Source organism: Saccoglossus kowalevskii, chromosome 14 (genome assembly GCF_978046115.1).
Source record: "Saccoglossus kowalevskii chromosome 14, keSacKowa6.1, whole genome shotgun sequence".
In the NCBI taxonomy this organism is placed as follows: Eukaryota; Metazoa; Hemichordata; class Enteropneusta; family Harrimaniidae; genus Saccoglossus; species Saccoglossus kowalevskii.
In genome coordinates, this window is record NC_140654.1 from 28,590,090 (window position 1) to 28,612,431 (window position 22,342).

General features: G+C 35.2%; 1 protein-coding gene across 1 annotated transcript in view; it reads right to left on the minus strand.

The window, feature by feature from the left end:
• Positions 1-22: 22 nt before the first annotated feature.
• The window catches only part of LOC100372452 (cullin-associated NEDD8-dissociated protein 1-like), a 49,382-nt gene continuing 27,062 nt past the window's right edge, over positions 23-22,342 (minus strand). Inside the window, exons 21-36 of the mRNA XM_085508099.1 lie at positions 22,176-22,290; positions 21,337-21,422; positions 20,592-20,666; positions 18,778-18,873; positions 16,789-16,856; positions 15,030-15,124; positions 14,313-14,416; positions 13,758-13,825; positions 12,678-12,792; positions 10,575-10,649; positions 9,922-10,110; positions 9,464-9,535; positions 8,852-8,962; positions 4,063-4,123; positions 3,464-3,610; positions 23-2,676 (exon numbers count right to left, since the gene is read on the minus strand). Of these exons, the coding sequence (XP_085364225.1) occupies positions 2,546-2,676; positions 3,464-3,610; positions 4,063-4,123; positions 8,852-8,962; positions 9,464-9,535; positions 9,922-10,110; positions 10,575-10,649; positions 12,678-12,792; positions 13,758-13,825; positions 14,313-14,416; positions 15,030-15,124; positions 16,789-16,856; positions 18,778-18,873; positions 20,592-20,666; positions 21,337-21,422; positions 22,176-22,290 (1,608 nt within the window). The 3' untranslated portion in view covers positions 23-2,545. The remainder of the gene's footprint in view (positions 2,677-3,463; positions 3,611-4,062; positions 4,124-8,851; positions 8,963-9,463; positions 9,536-9,921; positions 10,111-10,574; positions 10,650-12,677; positions 12,793-13,757; positions 13,826-14,312; positions 14,417-15,029; positions 15,125-16,788; positions 16,857-18,777; positions 18,874-20,591; positions 20,667-21,336; positions 21,423-22,175; positions 22,291-22,342) is intronic.

The following is a 22,342-nucleotide window of genomic DNA, read 5'->3' on the forward strand; positions in this document are numbered from 1 at the left end:
TTTGCAAGGCAAATAAAACTCATTTTTAGAAGTTCAGTGTGAAGCCACACAATTTATTAACATCATTCTGCTTATTTTGAACATTCAAAATGTTGCTTTCAGCCAACAAAATTTCTCTTTACAACTCCATCTTAACATTTCTAACTGTTTCAAAAATCAAAACAAATAAAAACAGCTTGTAATTTGCATTGAACCGGCTGATGTCCCAGCAAAGGTCCTTACTGAGCAGCTTTATAAGAGGCATCCCATGGCAAATGTGTACGAGTTTAACTTCTGCAAAGTTTCTTGTGCATTTACTATAATGTACAATACATAATTCAGAAGCGGTTCTCTACAAACAACTAAGGACAGAATAGTGTGACAATTTTTAGTATTTGATAACTGCAGGAATGCATGTCATACAGATGTGTCAAGGATGCCATGTTAACATGTGTCGGTGCCAGCTTTTACACAAAGTGTGGCCACCTAAAGACATAGCGGTAAATAACAAAATACAGAGATAGTATTTATAACTTGCAGCATACAATGGCCACATTATTCTGTCCCGATAGCGACTGTATAACTTCATGAAGTAAAACCAAGTGAATTATTGAGGCAACATAAAGTACACCGTAAACTGAAATACTTTTGGACCCCCCTCACCATCCTATCACAAAACAATGCTTTATTCATGACAAGGAAACATTTTTTGAAGCGGTTCTAAATTCATAATAAATTCTGTGGTAGTAACAAGATAAACTATTTCAGCTGTGAATCAAAATAAATTAACTTATTTGAAATATTTGCAACCATGCAAAAATGTTGTTTTAATTTTGGTAATGATCGTGAAACTTATGAAAATGTTTTCAACTGGATTTACATTATGAAAGCCACACACAATATGTGCATGTTGCTGTGTGGTATGCACCAAACAAATCACATTAGAGATTTCAAAGTACACCAAGTTTAAAAAAGTATTTATAGTGAGAAAGTTGACCGAGAAATGCTTTAGCCAGAGCACCAACACTGTTTACTATGATAACCAAACTGAAAATAACATACGTGTACAATGAGTTTCATTGTACAATACAAAAACTATTTAATGGTGAACAACATGACTAGTGAGGTGTTTTCTTTGCACAGTACAGTGAATGCCACACATAATGCTGCGAGTGTAAGCTGTGTTATTAGGATATGTTTACACAATATAACTTGTATTGTGGCACTGCATTGTATTGTAGATGATCACATGGTCATACTGAACTTGCATGTTGAGTGCAATCACCTTAAAGGGGAATTGCTCAATCCCATGGATTGCACCACATGCTCATGGGTAATTAACTCCGCCTCTGTCCACTAAGTAAATGAATGCTTATTATGCTCACCTAATCAAACCGTGATTGACATGCATTTTGCATGCATTAGCCACCATTTTAAACTCAGGATTTTTACTCGTCGTGGCATGTTTTGACCGAAAACAACATTTATGCATCAAAAGCCCAGCCAGATGAATGTAATCAGTAGCGTACATATTCATGCCCCAGTAGAAATCTATTTGGAATCAAAGCTTGATCTCTAAACATTGTAAATAGCACATTTCCAGGAGCTCCTGCCATGATGTGAGCGGCTTGGTTCGGATTAACATACTAATTGCGGTGGCCATCTTGCCCCTATTTATAATATCGGTTCCCCTTTAACGCATTGCATGCCGACACTATTTTTTTGGCTATACATGGAGGCCTTTGAGCAGGTGGTGTGTTAATAAATCAGTGATACCTTGCACAATTAATCAAAATATATTTCAAATGAACACAATACTGTCTTGTGGTTCAAGCAGAAAAGTCAAAATATTGTTTTTAGTGCATTAATTCCATTTATGCTAAATTTATTTATAGAAATTATTACTTTACAAAAAAACACTATTTACTTTATTCGGACTATCAAGCATTCATCTTAGATTGTCTTTGCCCCAAAAAGTTAATATGGTGTGCTATGAATAGTGGTAGCACAGAGCCCTATCTGGTGGTACACTGTTTGATTCAATAATAGTACATATGCAATCATACAAAACAATGTATTATGTTGCAGCGAGAAACAGGAAGTGAGCACCCTCTAGGTGCTATTAATAGTCACAGGATTGGCATACATATGTGAGCAAGGTTGGGTTAGTGGAAACACAAGGACACATGTCCAACAAGTCATCTTGTGATAATTTACATACTAGACATACTAAACTTGATTGAATTGCGCTATGATCCAATTACAACTAATTGAGGCATTTTTATCGCATCCATGCTCATATGTGCTGTCATGGCAACACAATTGGGTGATCTAAAGTTTGATTGGCAGTTCAAAATTAAATAGTCATAACATGGCCCAGGGTTTTCAAGCGGCGCTTGGATTAATAACTGCGGTTTATACATACATGTACATATATACTGACAACTGAATAAAAATACTACCAACTAAACGGACAATGTTATGTCAACTGCACCTCACTATAGTTTGTATTTATTGAAATATGATTATTGTAGGGGCATGAAACAAACAGCGGATAGTTGGATATTTAGCTTGTATCCATGAGTGAATCTGAACTGACACTGGCAGCTGCATCTTTCTGAATACTGTCAAACATAGTAGACATTTCAGGACTGGAGCGGATCTGAGAGACAAATTCATTCATCAGAGGATTTTTATCTGGAAATAACAAAAAATACAGTAGTCTTAGAAGTGTTATTTTATGTGTTAACGCCGAGAGGTCATCATCTGCGTATGTGTAGGAATTGAGTTCCAAGCAAGCTAAAAGCACAAATCCTCATGGGTAGAATTTTGCTTGTTAACAATGACACATAAGAAAAGACTTTAAACTAATGTTACAAATGTAAACTCAGAAGCATACTAAAAGAATCTCTACTCCACACATTAATGTTGGAACTCTGTTACATGAGTGTGCAAAATATAACTACTTGTAAGGAAAAATACCTACAAGGACCATCAATCTATCTTGCATGAAATTTGATAACTTGATGACATCCTAAGATGCTGAAAACTCATATTGACTTGATGACATCCTAAGACGCTGAAAACTCATATTGACTTGATGACATCCTAAGATGCTGAAAACTCATATTGACTTGATGACATCCTAAGATGCTGAAAACTGATATTGACTTGATGACATCCTAAGATGCTGAAAACTCATATTGACTTGATGACATCCTAAGATGCTGAAAACTGATATTGACTTGATGACATCCTAAGATGCTGAAAACTCATATTGACTTGATGACATCTTAAGATGCTGAAAACTCATATTGACTTGATGACATCCTAAGATGCTGAAAACTCAGTTGTTTGATGACACCCTAAGATGCTGAAAACTCAGTTGTTTGATGACACCCTAAGATGCTGAAAACTCATAGTGACTTGATGACACCCTAGGATGCTCTCCAGAACTAATCAGGTGGAAGAATGGCCAACTTACCACTATCTGGTATAGCCATTAATGCTGCTACAGCTCGCATTGCAGACCTTTTCAATTCGTCTTGTTTTTCAAACTCTTGCTTGACAGAGTTAGCTTTTACTTTGGTAGTACATGTGGCTCTCAATGGTTCAATCAATCTGTCTAAACCTGTAAATAGAAACACAAAGATGGATAAACCTCAGCAATGAAATAACTGGATGGAATATACATAAAACAGATGTAACACCTACACAAGAAGCTAAAATGAATAGGAAAAATATTGTCAGCACCTTGATCGATTACCATTTTACATAAACATGAGCATATAACTCCACATGTCCACTATAAGGTTATTTGGAACCCTGTTATAAAAAAGGGCATTTTCGGTTGTTGCACCCAAAGCTCTGGAACACACTTCCTAGAACTCCCATAAAAACTAATCTTCACCATATAGCTTACCATAGTACATCAGTACAATATGTTTTTATCTGATTTTTGATGTAGTCTTATTTTTCTAAGTAATGTATTTTTATAACTATTTTTATGTAAAGTGCATTGAGATTATATTTTTTCTGTAATACCCTACATCAGAATAAAAAAAACACGTTTTAAGTACTTACGTTGCAAAATAGCGCTAGGACATAGATATGATAACCTGGCTAACATTAGGTATGTAAGCATCTGAAAGTAAAACAAATGTGAAATTAAAGCGTGGTAATCGTCGCGCTGCGCATGTTCCACATTTTTGATGATAAACATTGATTTTCCCACAATCCAATGCACTATTCAAATGGAAATCACAATATAATGCACTATTCAAATGGAAATCACAATATAATGCACTATTCAAATGGCAATCACAATCCAATGCACTATTCAAATGGAAATCACAATCCAATGCACTATTCAAATGGAAATCACAATATAATGCACTATTCAAATGGAAATCACAATATAATGCACTATTCAAATGGCAATCACAATCCAATGCACTATTCAAATGGAAATCACAATCCAATGCACTATTCAAATGGCAATCACAATCCAATGCACTATTCAAATGGAAATCACAATATAATGCACTATTCAAATGGAAATCACAATCCAATGCACTATTCAAATGGAAATCACAATCCAATGCACTATTCAAATGGAAATCACAATCCAATGCACTATTCAAATGGCAATCACAATCCAATGCACTATTCAAATGGCAATCACAATCCAATGCACTATTCAAATGGAAATCACAATCCAATGCATTATTCAAATGGAAATCACAATCCAATGCACTATTCAAATGGAAATCACAATCCAATGCACTATTCAAATGGAAATCACAATCCAATGCACTATTCAAATGGAAATTATGTTTGAGGTTTGAGGTTTGACCTGGGCGCGACTTGCACTGATTACCGCTGGTGACTCCTTAGATACCGTCCAATCACATGAAAATTATCTAATTACAGCTTGGAAACGTACTCGTTGATCTGCGCAACAGTCAAAGTCATCATCTTTGTTTATATGAAATCCATATATCTTGCACATGCGCAGCACAACGACTACCGCGCTTTAAACTGGTGGTTATTTCCAGAATTTTTACTTCTCGTACACTCATACTTAAGGATGATTGATTCTGGCGAGGCGATTCTCAGATTTATTTCAGCTAACAGTTTTTAATAATACCATTATTACGCAGAACATGACCCCATTACAGCAAATATGACCACATCAGTGGTTGAATGGGAATTTACAATGGTGATGAAAAACAAGTTACATGGGTTAGCTGAATTATAATTCCTACAATACTCATTCCGCCCAACCTCCCGCTTTTATCGCTTTTTCTCCGACCGCTTATCGCTTAATTTCCAACCGCTCGCTGCTTTCCGACAGGAAACCAACCGTTTTTTTTTTCGCTCGCTCTTGTTTGCTAGCTAGCATTTGTTCGCTCGCACTTGCTATGGCTGGCTTCAGAAACATCGTCCGCTTGCCAACTGACCGCTGGAGTAACGATGATCATACATTGTATCTATAAACTTATGTTTTTATTCGTAATAAATTTAGGTTTTAATGACGATTCAAAATACAATGCGTATTGCTTCTGTGTATTGGGAAGGGGGACAAAGACTCCTTCAAATCACTTGACACATAGTAACGTTTGCTACACAAGTCAAACTGTGACCTGTATTTACATATTTACGTCCTTGTGTGCGTAGTTCAAGCAGCTATATAACTGGTCAATCAATCGTGATTTGTATTGAGTACTAGTATTTGTGTGTTGTGTGTGTGTTTCTGTGTGTGATTTTGACTAAATTTATTCCGAACGGCGCTCAAAATAATTTGACACTTAGTTATTTGCGAACACAACTCACACTATGACCCTTACTCAATTTGCATAAGTAATATGAATGCTGTAGTTAAGGAAATCTATCGGGTTAACTTTTGCTAGTGTCTGGGTGCGCAAAACAAAACTGCACATACCGGTATAACCGTCATTCTACACACGGTTAATCAACAAATACAGTACTCTACAGTAGACATTTTTCGTTCTCCACCAAAAATAGATGGTTTTATTTCATATTAGTTGTGTCTGTGTCAGTGTTGTATTTGATTTCACATATTTGGTTTGATCTTGTTTATGGTGGACATTTTTATTACTACGCATATGTATTATTACCAATTTTATATGGCAGTGTGATCCACCGTATTTTTTCAACAGTCATTCTATAAATTTCTGATTGTATTTATTCTTCTTTTAACATCATATAAACAAAAATGATACACTTGTACACAAGACAATAGGTAATGAACTGTAAATGCGGGCAGTTGCGCTGTCAGACAAGCAAGCAAGCGAGCGAGCGCGCGAGCAGACACTTCCGGATTTGCGCGGTCGAAATTAAAGCGGAAATTGTCCGGTCGAATTGAACAAAGCGAGCGAAAAAAAAGCGATTGAAATCCGGAAGCAGGCGGGAGGTTGGGCAAAATGAGTACTGTACTGTAGGTCAACCTAATGCTGTTCACATACAAAACATTTTGCAGCAATCTTGTTTGATTTTTCCTAATGCTGTTTTCATATAGCACCAATGAGAAAGCCCAAGAAAGCACAACAATTTACAACAAGGTTGCTGTTTTTTTTACATGCACTGAAGACAGACAGCATACAGGGTGACAGTTTTTACATACCCATAGGGAACTGATCATTACCACCAAGCCGGTTTCCTGTGAGTCTTCTGCGGCATGCGTTTCTTTACCGTACCCGAAGGTCATTAGCCGTACCGGCAAGGCCGTTACCCTACTGGCAGGAGGCAATTCACACTTCTGACAAGTTAATTTATGCATTGATTTTCCGGTTTACCGGTAAAATGCCGACCTGTTTAAATTTCAGTTTTATGCACAGGATCGCCAGAGAAAGCAAAACTGTAGAATTAATTTGAGTAGAATTTGTTTAGTTTGTAGTTATAGTCTGTTTATATATCATTTTGTTCATGTTAGCTATGCGGTAGCTTTCGAGGTCAAATACACCACCAGGGCAATTTGTTGCGTCTTTTTATTTGTCAGAGATTAAACTTTACCATTATTATTGCATAATATTTACATTCAAGTTGCGCGTGATAATGCTACACATGATTTTTGTGAGACCATGGAGCTCCCAGTACGTCCATGTGAACTGTTGGATATGACTACAGACGGAACTGCGTCTTTATTTTATACGATATTTTTATTTTTTTAAAATTGGGATCAGTGCTCCCAAATCAACTGAGCCGACAAAGTGGATTACAAAAATAACAGTTCCATGAAAGTGGCTATATTTGTGTATGATGAATCCTGAGTCGGTAGTTTTGGCATGTAACCTAATGGTTTTGGTTATTGTTACAAATGCACAGTGCAGACGTAATTTTGTTTTCATTTTTTCACTTTATCTGGCGCCAGTGCACGTGTGCTTGGATGTTTTTTTATTCAGTGATTGGGCTAAATATTTGACGACGTTGCCAACGTATTCAACATACGAAAATAGCATGTGTGTGCGTTTGCGTGAATGATAGATGCAGACGAGATTTCTCGTCGCAACGCATTTTATTAGTTTATTTCCAACGCGAGTGGTCGGCGCCTTTGATTGCGTTTAGTTTGTTCTTTCATTCGCAAAATCTATCGCTGGCACCGTTTATTTTGTTATGTCTCACAACTGAATGTCCAAGCTGACTTTGTATTGGCTGTAATTATATTTTTTTTTTGTAAAACAAAAAAAAGTCCCAACCTTTCCAGTCTAAAACGTATTCTGCCCCAAACCAAACAGCCCTTTTCAGGGCCAATCACATGTTCCAAAAAGAGATATACCGGCACACTTGCACACTCTGTTTTGTTATAATAAAGTTACATTGGGGATTGTTGGAGGGGGTGTGTAAATATGTTTGGTCAATTCCATAAGCAAAATCACAAAATGAGGTCGAAAAGCAATGGAAAAATGTTGACCTAGAGAAAGGTCAAATTCCGTTTTACGCACTTGAATTTTATCTGGACTACGTGCACGCGTTGCGCGTTTTATTGTCAACAAAGTATCAAAACAGATTTTCGAACGCCCAAGCCCGAATTTAAATACATGTGAGCTCGGCCAAGCGAGTCACGCTGACACATTATGCAAGTATCATCGAATTCATGCGACAGGTTGAGACGTTTTATTCAACGTCGTGGGTAAGCTACGATGTAGGACTGTCGTTTTATAGCGTTACAGGCGATCATGAATATGTGAATAACACACATATATTGAAAAAAACACATGCGAAGAATTTCAGAAAGACTTTTTTATTTAATTTATTTATTTGTATTTCGACGGTTGTCCGACTTTCTTTCCACTGTGTGAGCTACTGACAAATATAAACAAATAATTAAACCATCGAGTCCTCTAGTCGACTGGGACGTAACACTGTTGTACAAGTCGTAAAAAAAAATTCTTATTGTTTGCAAAATGCCCAATTAATTCATGCATGACTCACGGTTACCGGCAGGGCGCCGATCAGTTACCGGGGCTTTGCTTACCATGCATTCATTAATCGAAGGTGATAAATAGTCGGTATTGGTCCTATCAGTACGGTAATTGTCCAGCCGGTACAGTAAAGCACCGGCCGGTACAGTAAAGCACCGGCCGGTACGGTAAAGCAATGACCGGTACGGTAAAGCAATGACCGGTACGGTAAAGCAACGATCGGTACGGTAAACCGAGTCAAACTCACAGGAAACCGGCTGGGTGGTAATGATCAGTTCCCTTAGAGAGGATTCCATTCTCTCTTTTGGAATTGCTAATAGAAGGGTATCATGCAATAACTGTCAGGCCTGTGTGCAAGCAAGCAAAATGTTTTTGTCACTGCTGAGAAAACAGGTTACTATACATAAAATACATATGTTTCTACTTACTTTGATATCATAATGGTCTTTAAGTCCATCCTCCACGTGGTTCAAAAATTCAAAGATATCTATCCTGTTCAGGCAAGAATCTAGTAGTGTATACATACATTCAAAGGCAGCCTAGTAAAGAAATAATTACTCACCATGGTAACTACACAAAAAAAAGATTTATTGATGTATTGGTATAGGTCATTGAATGACAAGCAATCTTTCACAGGTTTTGAGATTAGCAGAACAACGTCATAAACTTGTATAGGGCACTTGTCATTCTATAACTGGCTTCTAACATGGCTGCAATCACAGTAAATTTTATCCAAGTGAATTTTGTTTATCACATGTTTATTTCAGCATCGGTCTAGGCACTGTTATTTTTTACATTTGCATAGATTCAGATAGCTAATTTGGCGTATAATCAACACGTCATTGGCTACTAATCAATAAACAAAGTTTCAGCAATTATATTCATTTCGAAGCCCATTTCTAAACGTATGGGCTTGCTGAGGTCTGATTGGTGAAAATGGCCCATCCATGTGAGAACGAGAAAGATGCCTCAAACTGAATGCAGAAGAATTAGCATGCATTGAAACACAATTCAAGTGTGCCTTGTACATGTAAGCTTACCTTTCGGATATCCAAACCATCATCCACAGTATGCTTAAAAGGACCCATCTCAACTTCACGAATCAGATCTTTCTATAAATTGATGAGAAAACCATTAATAAGACATGTTATCCAGACTGGAACACACAACACACAAGTTTAGTTGACAATAAAAGTAGTGTACATATTCCTCAAAATAGAAAGGACAATCTGAGTAAGAACTTTGTTACTCCAGGATTGTGATCAAAGTTAAACTCTGCAAAGGTCCCATGTGAATATAGAAAATATGCATATTGTCCTTTTACTATAAAATTAAAAGAGCTAACCCAAAACATTTTATTGTATAGTAATCTCTGGCCATTGTCAGAAAGAGTTGCCAGTAGCATCTAAGGGAGTCTAGTGTTAACAATGGCTACTAGTATTTTATAGCGGAGATTGTGGGTAGAAAAAAAATATTCAGATAAACACATTCATCTTACCCTTATTTTTGTTTCATTGTACAAATGTGTAAGTATGTCATCTAACAGGTCTCGAATTAATGATGGTTTATTATGTGCAGCTGAGTTAAATGTTACCAAGGCAACACGACGGACATTCAGATCAGGATCCTGCATTGTGTTCAGAAAATCACCGATGCAGACTTTCAGCAATGAATCCACTGGTTGTGGCTGAAATCAAATAACATTCACATCAGCATTCACAAGTACACAAGTATGCCACAGATCAGCATGTGAGATGCATATCAAAAACGTATTATTCTACAAGCCACACAATGTATACACTGCACTACATAGGTATTATAACATTTAAAAGAGATGTTCCTTAAGTTCTTTTTTTACTAGTGAACTAATGAGCCTGAGTTCACTGTTGAGCTGGCCTTATGTTCAGAGTTTGCAGCAAGTTATTCCAAAAACAAAAGGGTAAGCATCACTCCAACTTTTTTCATCCGTTCTCAGGTTATTGTATCATGCACAACTTTATTTAAATCCACTACAACAGCAGTCTATGGGCTCATGAACGTAACATTGTTACAAGGCATTCCAGTATCCAACTGTGGTCATTCCTAAGATATAATTTGGTCATGTACATGGTTTAGACTGAACACAAGTGTAGATAAACACACTATACTTACATGGTCTGAAATTGTGAATTTAACTGCTGTAACTACTGTACTTCTAGTATACGGTGAAGGTGAGGACAAATTTTGCTGAAAAAAATAGAATATACAAGATTAAATGCAGAACAAGGTGACACATTGTTCACTCAAGTCTGGGGAAGCTTGCTTTCTCTGGTGATTTTTGTAGAATCACAACAAGATTCCAGCACAATGTTCATCCTCACCTAAGCTATTCATATAAGGTTATCACTAGAATACTGCTAAGTATGCAAGTAGCACTACGTAGGCATGTTTTGACTGAAACATAGCAGAGGTGGATGAGTTTGATTGAAATTTGATTAGTATGTGAATGTTGGTGTTAGTATTTATCCAATACAAAAAAAATTTGAATGTTCAGACAAGTGTAGATACATTTACAGATACAGCTTTTTACAAAATGGAAAATGTTATTGTTTTCAGGGATTATTTACTGATGTATAATATAAGGTTATTACAAGGATACCTCAAAGTATGCACAAAGACAGTACAGCTGGAGTATTGACAGACGTGCAACAGAGGTCGATGCGCGACGTACTGTCTGAGTGCGGACTTTGAGGTATCCACGTAATAAGCTTATTATTATACATCTTTTTCTTCCAAGGATACACCCGGGTAATGCGGAAATCCAAAAGGTTTAGAACAGAATCAGCGAACTTCTTTGTGTGGAGTCCGGTCAAACTCTGGTGACAGCCATGTTTGTTTTTATTATTAGAGGATGCTTATGTGTGTAATCACTCCATATTTGGTATTCGTATTTCCTAATATGGTAGGATGGAAATACCCCGTAAAATACCACAAAATAACGGGACGCTGTAACTTATGACGTTACGATGAAAGATGTATAATAACAAGTCATTGAAAATGACACAGAAAGTTCTCTTTGTGCTCGTCATATTAAAGCGGAGGTGTTGTCGCGAGTGTGTCCTTGAAACTTGAGTTCCAAGTGGCGTATACAACAGATTGTTTATGGCCAAAAATAAAAACAGACGTTATTCGGCCATCTTTGATCTGATTATGAAACACACTGATATGTATGATGTATGTGCCAAATACGAATGAAAATGGTACATAAATTGTGGAAATATAGTAGTAAGGCCAAAAAGTCAGATGGCTGTCAATCAGCCATCCTCAACCAGATTTTGAAACAAATTGTCATGGACATGCATCCTAACATATATAAAGTACATGTATGTGCCAAATTTGAATGAAAACTGACAGAGCACGTCCAAGATACCGCATAACAAAAAAAAAAAAAAAAAAAAAAATGCCTGCCAGTCGACCATCTTTGATCCAATTGCGAAATAAATCGTCATGGACATGTATCCTAACATGTATAATCTATGTACCAAGTTTGAATGACAACTGACAAAGCATGTCCAAAATACAACATTTTCAAAAAACAAGATGGCTGCCAGTCGGCCATTTTGAATCGAATCGCTAAACCACTGCATGTGCATATGTCCCACATAAAGTACTAGGTACATGCAAAGAATGAACAGAAACGGTCCAAGGGATTCTGAGATACGACTCCGGACGGACACATGGACGGACAGAGACCAAATTATAAGTCCCCGTTTTCAGACTTCATCCGAACGGGGACTAATAATAGACATTATAATACATTTGTCACAGCATTGCTGCAAATTACCGTAATTTTGTGGTTTCGCACAGGATATGAGCATCCTTCCATATAAGGAAATGTAAATGCTAACTATGGAATGATTATATGGTAATTCAAGGATGACAAAAGTTTTTGAAAAACAGAATTCATGGTGAAAAAGTTAATACATGTTCAGCAATTTACGGTATTTTGTCCTTCACTTGTATTGAAGATTGTTACATAACTTGTTCAAGATGGAGGGCTTGACTGATGTATGGAGAGTATAAACTACACCTATATCAGTGAAAGACAAGGGGAACATGTGTCCTGCTAACATCTCATGCAGTGGCACAAATGCTCACTAAGATATAACCATAAACTGTTAGCATAATTATGAAACTAATAACTGGTTTGATTAGAGTGACAAGATACTAGAACTTTTTAGTACTTTTGTTGACAGGAAAAGAAAGTATACAGACCTTTAGTTTAGGTAGTAATGAAGCAGGATCTATAAGAGTAAGTTTACCAAGGCATTCTGCCACAACATTCCGTGTACCTTCCTCTGCACATTCACAATGATTAAAAAGTAAATCCCTGAAAAACAAAGATCACATTACATGCATACAGAGTAATAAGTTGACTATGCCTGATAGTGGGCTAACTTAGTGGCTAGCACACTATCTCACTGTGATGTGTTGACTCAGGAACACACAAAACATCAAAGAAACCAGAGAGCTTTTAAGTTTAACTTTTTGTTTATCCCGCTATTTTCAGTTACACCGGCACTACTTTTTACATATCAATACACTCAGGTGATCAAGGGACATATCACCATTACAAAAGTAAGTATTCTGATGCATACAATAAAGTATAGTCCCAAAGACGTCACACTCGCATAGAATAACCTCCTCATCCAGTATGGCACCAAGGATGATTTCATTGATTGTAATGATGGATATATCATATACTATCTGCATATGTGAGGTGTTTAATCCACAGTGATATAACAGGGCTTGGTGTTAGCACATGCTAGTATGCCAGCTGGTGCATAATGTAAAACCTTTTATTTTCACTATTTTGAGCTTATTCACTGTGGGTTAATTTTACAAATTTGTCAAGGTAACAAGTTTTATTTTATTTTACATGTTCATGTAGATTTAATTCAGAAGATTTTAATTCATCACCAAAAATAGTGAAATTAAAACCTCAATGAATATTTAATGCATTTACAGTAGCAAAGAATGTAGTGGCCCTGGAACATGAATGAGCCTTGTGTTGTATTGTAACAAACACACAAAACACCAAGTCAATTGAACCAGGTGTTTGAATTTGATATATAAATTATTTTGTTTCAGTTAATTTGCATACTATCCTTTTATTTTTTATGTCAAACCTCACAACACAAGAATAGTTGCATCATTATTATCAAATTACGTTAAAATATTATGCAATGCAATACAGTTGTATTTTATCATGTCCAAATATGGGAAATGGTTTGTTACTATATGGTATTGCAGATGTCTATTTTCAAGTTTGTAGAGGTTAGTTTAGTAACTTACCAAATATTCCCAACGAATGGTTTGAGAATGTCCACTGATGTGCGGTTGACTGACTGACATGCAATAATCTGAAAAACAATTTATTTTAGTTAGAAATATCTCTATATGGATGTAGACAATTTCCAGAATAAAAAACAGTATTTTCTCCAGTTTTGTGTTCTGCACTGACATAGATGAGTATCTCAACGTGTCATTAACCAGGCTATCACATCTTTGTCTCGTGATTTTTCAACACAAATTCAAATAACCTTTTCACCACTAGACATTCTCATCTAAATTTGTTAGCACATTTGTTTAATATTTTTGCAACTCTAATTTTGGAGCCAACAGAATTTTTTTTAGCCAATTTTCAGTTTTTACTCAAAAAATTTGTCTACTTTTGTCCCAATCTCCTGCAGGAAAGTGCAGACTATAAACAGGAATATTTTGTGAATTTGTGTTGAAAAGCGGGAACTGGTGGTGAAAAGGTTAAACTCGGCCAACTAATTGACCCACAGATGACCAAAGTGGCAAATATTTTTATGTCAAATACTAGGAATTGAATGAGTGGCTTACCTCTTTCAGTGAGTGTAATAATAGATATTGTCTCTTTGGCTGTGTTTCTATTTCATTCAACACAAAGGGTAAATACAGAGACAAATTTCCAACACTAACATTACCTGAATAAAAGAAACATTATAAATACATTATTATTGAAGAAGTCGTGAAGTTTTGTCATGATCAAATATATTTTTGTAAAAATTCAGATTTCTGTTATAAGAGAAGTTGCATAAGATAGCTCTCAAATTAATCATGTCAAGGGTCCTGCATGGCAATCATGCACTTACAACACTAGCTACATGGGGAATTTGATGTATTCATAGAGCTAGATGTAATACTGGTAGCTAACTTTCATCTAGTAATTTAAATTTTGCCTCTGTGGTCAGTAGGCGACTGATGTTGCTTGCTGATAAATATAGTATGCTCCTAATCCGAAAAATGAAGAACGGTTGTATGTTCTCGTGTTGTATGTACAAAATTAACTAATAGCTTTGTAACGTTGGAATAAATTTAAATGTTTAATGAGCAAAATTAAGGCAACATTTCCAGAAGATGGATAGGATCCATGAAATAAGAGAATTGTTTACCTCAAGGCTGACAACCACCGAGAAGACCGACTATGAGCTGAAATCATGGATCGGCAAGTCCACAGCAGGATGAAGACACACACACATACTTTGTGAGAGATGGGTACTGAAAAATGATGAGGACACATCAAGGTGACATACATACCTAATGCATATGACGCGGCTGATTTTACCTCTTCATTTGGTGATGAGAAAGCGTTGATTATAACAGACTGTAAATCAGCTTGGCTACTGAGATCACTGTAAACAAATATAAACAATATTAAGACAATGCCACTATGAATTGGATTGTTGTATCAACTTACTTGTATTCAATTGTGACAGAAACAACCATAAGTGGCAGCAAAAAAATTGCCTTTGAGGTATTTTTTTTGAGGTAGTTGTCATAAATCACATGACAATGTTCAGGGTTCTGCAAACCTGATTTGAGTGCTGATCGCTAATTAATATTCACGAGTTCATTAATATTCATGAGCTAATTAATATTCATTTTTCCATTCTTCTAGCTAGGATTTAACTACTTTAATTATTTTAACTTTTATTTTAAATATTTCAATATTAAATTAATCTGCTTTGATGAAAGTGAAAAGTGAAAAAAATATATACACTTTATTTTCGCAATCACGTCTAAAATACATATTTTGAGACATTGACCTCTGGCCTGGCAGCCATTTTAGTTGCCAAAGCATGTCGTCCGTTTGTTACAGCCAAAGTGGAAACAAAAACATCAATGGAGTTTACTACACTTGAGTGCAAGTGCAGATTAAACTAATGACAGCTTGACGCATCGCTGCCGGTGAAGTGAGCAAGTTATTGTTCAACTCAACAAATCCTACACACAACTAAACTTGCAATGGTAATCCTTCCTTCTGTTTATTTATCGTTGTCTTCCCTTCCATTATCTTGATGTACGACTTATTCCGATCTGGTTTTGTTTGTTAAAACAGAATGTCAATCGGAGGTTAAAACAAAACCACATTAGGCAGATGACCTCTGCATGTGCCCGTTGATTTTGAACAGCAATGTCTTCTTTCAAGTTTTGTTGTGTGTTAATTTTTTGCATTGTGTTGTTGTGTGTTAAAACCAACAAGGACAATAGAATGATGGTCCAGTGGCCGACATCCTGTGTGTATCATAAACAAATAGAATAGTGCTGGTCGCCAATTTTTTGTCCTGGTCAGAAATTCTGAGTGCCCATCGCTAGCGACTGGCGCCGACCAGCGTGGGCAGATCCCTGAATGTTTATTGGTATTTTATGTAAAAATCATGAAGCTATTGTCCCATGGCACCATGAAATACCATTATTTTGTGTGTTACAGTGATCTGTTTTGAGAAACTTATCCAAATGTTTTTCTTAATCGCTAATTTTAGTACAATTCCAATGAAATTTTTTTGGCATTTTTAAACTCTGATTTTCTTAATAATTCAGAATAACAGAATACCCCCATCATTCTTGGCATACCTGGGAACTTTCTGGATATTTTTGAGTGTTAGTAAATGTATAATTGTGAACAGAAAACATTTAATAGAAAATATTTTCCCATATACATTATTAATGTAATTTTTAATAATTCTTGAGAAATTTTTTTTTAGTAAATTTTATTAACTACATTTACAATTTGAGATATGACACAATATCTCCATTACCATTAAAAGAACCTATGGTGAAATCGTGTTACTGAAAATATGGGCGCCATTTTCTAAAATACAGCCACCATTATCTCAAAAATTAGGTGGACAACCCCTAACTTTTTATATTGCGTAGGAGTACATTATTGAATGAACAAATGCTGGGTATTTTTATATACGAGTATAGACATTAGTATAGTTGTTAATTATTTTGGTATCAACTATAGTGAGAGAACTACAAGTAACTTCTAACCAATACATAAATATGTACTTACACATGCTTGCCAATTTCCCCTAGTGCCAGTAACGCAAACAGACGAATAGAATCAGTTGACTTAGGATTCTAAGAAAATAGATATAAGCAGAAACATAGAATAAAAGCCATGCATGGCACAGTCCCCGTTAGTTATCAAATTTAAGATATAAAGTTTTGTTTATAGTAATATAGCTGGAATATAAACATGTCAGGAATATGATGATTGTTTAACATTTAAATGATTGACATTTGTGTCTGATCGTCAAATGAGTATTGAGAGATATTGCTCTGGAACAGCATTAATAAAAACAAAATCAGCCATTATGAATATATGTATAATGAATATATGAAATTTGAATATGGTCAGTCAAAGCATGTCAGAGATATGGCTCAGAAGCCCGGTCATTAAAACAAAATGGCCACTAGTCAGCCATTCAGAATCCGATCTAAAAAATAAAACAAGTTTTTTAGCACAAAAATAGCCACCATTAGGCCACTTTGAAAAGGATCGTCAAACCAATCTATCCGTATATCTGTGACATGATGTATAATGAATATTAAAAATTTGAACATAATCAGTCAAAACAAGTCAGACATAGGGTCTGGAAACCCATTCATTAAAACAAAATGGCCACCGGACAGCCATTTTGAGTCTGATCTGAAAAATAAAATGACGTGCATCAGGAACCCGTAATGTCTAATGTATGTACCAAGTTTGAATGAAAACCATCCATAAATGCTTGATATTTGATGGTTTTTTAGCACAAAAATGACATTCATTCGGCCATTTTGAATAGGATCGTCAAACCAATATATCTGTCTATCTATGACATGATGTATAATGAATATTTAAAATTTGAACATAATCAGTCAAAACAAGTTGGAAATATGGGTCTAGAAGCCCATTCATTAAAACAAAATGGCTGCCAGTCGGCCATTTTGAATGTTATCTGAAAAACAAAATTATTTGCATCAAGGTCCCATAATGTCTAATGTATATATCAAGTTTGAACAAAATCCATCTGTAAACAGCTGAGAAATGCTTGATTTTTATGATTTTTTAGCACAAAAATGGCCGCCATTCGGCCATCCTGAATCAGATCATAAAACAAAATGATGTTCATCAAGGTCCTATAATGTCCAACGCATATACAAGGTTTGAACAAAATCCATCTGTAAACAGCCGGGGAATGCTTGATTTTGATGATTTTTAGCACGAAAATGGCCGCCATTCGGCCATCTTGAATCAGATCTTGAAACAAATTGACGTGCATATGTATGATACCATGTATGATGTATATGTGAAGTTTGATTGTGATTGGTCCAGGCATTTCTAAGATACAGGTCCGGACGCACGCACGCACACACGGACACACAGAGGTCAAAACATAAGTCCCCGTTTTCGGACTTCGTCCAAACGGGGACTGAAAAGTGTAAATCTGTACAAACTATATGGTGAGTTGGGAGTACATAGCATGCAATGGGACACACTTCATGGAACGCCATACACTTTCAAGATACTTTTTTCTATAAGTAGCGCCCTCTAGTGGTGAAGCCCATCTATGATATAAATGGGTGACAACATGGCCATTCAAAGTATAGTTATTGTTTTGAACAATTGTACATCAATAAAGATGATGTTTTAGAGATATTTTAATATACTCTAGCCTTTTCACCACCAGGCTTTCTCGCCCAAATTTGTCTGCCTTTTTTTTCTTATATTCTTCAATATTTTTGGAAATGAACCCTAATTTTGGAGCCAACAGACAAAATTTCCGCTAATTTTAATGATTTTATTTTAAATATGCTAATTTTTGTGCCAATCTTCTAAAGGAAAGTGCAGACTATAAACCTGACTGTTTTGTGAATTTGTGAAGAAAATAGAAGTAATGAACAAATAATTGAATAAATAACAAACTTATCCAATTTTTGCCAGAAACTCAGGTCATAACATATTATATATACATATATGGTGCTCGGTTTTGCAATACAAAGTGTTGGTTCCTACCTTGACATCACTGACAAACTGTAGCACAACAGCAGATCCTTCTCTGGAACAAGTAATCGTCAATGCTGCTACACACTTTGCAATTGAATGAAAAGCCTGAAGAAATATAGCATTTAATTATAACAGTTGATATACCCTACTATGATGTAAGACAAGGTGAGATAATAGTAATGGCAAGTGTAGAAAACCACCTAAAAAAATATAGCATTTAATTATAACAGTTGATATACCCTACTATGATGTAAGACAAGGTGAGATAATAGTAATGGCAAGTGTAGAGAACGCCTAAAGAAATATAGCATTTAATTATAACAGTTGATATACCCTACTATGATGTATGACAAGGTGAGATAATAGTAATGGCAAGTGTAGAGAACACCTAAAGAAATATAGCATTTGATTATAACAGTTGATATACCCTACTATCATGTATGACAAGGTGAGATAATAGTAATGGCAAATGTAGAGAACCACCTAAAGAAATATAGCATTTAATTATAACAGTTGATATACCCTACTATGATGTAAGACAAGGTGAGATAATAGTAATGGCAAGTGTAGAGAACCACCTAAAAAAATATAGCATTTAATTATAACAGTTGATATACCCTACTATGATGTAAGACAAGGTGAGATAATAGTAATGGCAAGTGTAGAGAACGCCTAAAGAAATATAGCATTTAATTATAACAGTTGATATACCCTACTATGATGTATGACAAGGTGAGATAATAGTAATGGCAAGTGTAGAGAACACCTAAAGAAATATAGCATTTAATTATAACAGTTGATATACCCTACTATGATGTATGACAAGGTGAGATAATAGTAATGGCAAATGTAGAGAACCACCTAAAGAAATATAGCATTTAATTATAACAGTTGATATACCCTACTATGATGTATGACAAGGTGAGATAATAGTAATGGCAAGTGTAGAGAACACCTAAACAAATATAGCATTTAATTATAACAGTTGATATACCCTACTATGATGTATGACAAGGTGAGATAATAGTAATGGCAAGTGTAGAGAACGCCTAAAAAAATATAGCATTTAATTATAACAGTTGATATACCCTACTATGATGTATGACAAGGTGAGATAATAGTAATGGCAAGTGTAGAGAACGCCTAAAAAATTAAAGCATTTAATTATAACAGTTGATATACCCTACTATGATGTAAGACAAGGTGAGATAATAGTAATGGCAAGTGTAGAGAACGCCTAAAGAAATATAGCATTTAATTATAACAGTTGATATACCCTACTATGATGTATGACAAGGTGAGATAATAGTAATGGCAAGTGTAGAGAACACCTAAAGAAATATAGCATTTAATTATAACAGTTGATATACCCTACTATGATGTATGACAAGTTGAGATAATAGTAATGGCAAGTGTAGAGAACGCCTAAAGAAATACAGCATTTAATTATAACAGTTGATATACCCTACTATGATGTATGACAAGTTGAGATAATAGTAATGGCAAGTGTAGAGAACGCCTAAAGAAATGTAGCATTTAATTATAACAGTTGATATACCCTACTATGATGTATGACAAGGTGAGATAATAGTAATGGCAAGTGTAGAGAACGCCTAAAGAAATGTAGCATTTGAATACAACACAGATAACATATTAAAATCTATGGCAAGTGTGGAGATGTTCAAAAGCTAATGCAACATTGCATGTTAAATGCATGTACATTATTTACAATTAATTCTAATGTGTGTTATATGATGCCTGACACATGAATTGGAAAGATTGCCAGTAGAACTGATTACGGTAAATAATATGAACTTTCTTACCTGTTTATGCACAGCAAATGGTGAATTTATCGGTTGTGTTGCCGGTGTTGGATTGTACACAGGATTAATTAGCATCTAAACACAAAGAAATTTTATTCAATTCAATACAAATTTCCAAAAGAAAACAAAACAAACAGAAAACTGTATCAATACTGCGGATATCCCTGAATAAATTGTTAAAAGAATTTCACACCGTGGTACATAAACAATTACTAGCTTTTCATTTTTGTAAAATCAGCGGAAACTAAATTTATATCCATTATGTCATGAATGTGGTACTGAATGTTGACGTTTCAAACATCACATGGATAAATGCCCTAATAACAACTAATACCATATTTGCTCTATTAGAAGTACATCACTGATAGAAGCACATATACATGTATTTGTGAACAAAATAATCAACTTTAGTTGTATTCTGAATCCTGAAAATACTACTTATTTTGGCAATAAAAAGAGCTCAAAATTTATTTAAATGTATGCACTACTAATAATGCAAAAGCGGTACCAGTCTTGTTTCATAACCCAATACTGTAAAACACTTTATTCCAGCTAGAATTAACTTTTGCTGAAAAACCTTTGGTGTTTCGTATGGATTTGATTTTCACTGATTTGCATGTAAACTATAGAGAAAAGGTATATTCGCTGGATTATATTATTTTTACTGAATGATCAATTCAGCAAAAATAAATCCCAAGTGAAAATAAAGTATTTTACAGTATTACATGCAAACACCTGCATTTACCTGTAAGAGCTCTCTAAACCCAGTGTTGGGAGATCCAGTTATGACGAGTGCTTCAAAAAACTCCAACATTGCATTCAATGCACTGCCTGCACAGTAATTATAAGAATGAGGTTAGTTGTTACCAGAAAATATATCACTTCAATATTTTTTTTATTTTTACACAGCATGTTTTGATGAGAAAGTGAAAAATTATATCTTTATCATGAACAGAACACTGAATAGTGGCCCTCTCTACTATCAGTGGGTCCAGGAGGCATAATTTTAAACCCTGTATTATGATAACAATAACATGAGATGCATGTACTCTTTATATTCAATTCAAAACAATTGGCAAATTACCAATTAAACAAATCACACTTGTTTTGTCTTAAATCAATGTTTGTATTTGTGGTGATTACTAGACTACTAAATTTCATAGTGAAACATTCAGGCAGTCATACTTCAACAGAATATTTTATGCATGGATTTTTAAATTAGTCTTTCGACTGAGTGCCACTGCTAATAAATTCCACACTAATCTTAACAAGTTTGTATTTGACAACTCAAGTACTTGGCCATTGTCACATTTGCACACAATGTTTTAGACTCCTGAGCCCATGCTAAGAAACTGCAAGCTAAATCCGGCCTGGTTCAAGACACAGTCTAGATCCTTAGCCATGCTAACCAAAGTTTTCTCTGTGCATCAATTCATTTGTCTATCCAATATGCATACATACAAAATTAGCTTAAAACTTATCCTGTATTTCGTGAAGCCTAAATCTGACTATACAGATGGCCACCTGCAATCTTTCCTGATTTGAAGTTTATTAAATAAATATAGTATTACTGAGATGACTTACCTTGCAGCAGAGGAGACCTGACGAGAATAAACACTTCTGGTAATATAGTTTTGTCGATCCTTGACATGCAGCTACTGTGCATTTTTGATATGGATGTCAACAAGTTCATTGTCAACTGAATAAAAAGAAAGTATTATAACCCCAATTTGAACTTCAAGCAGTTAGAA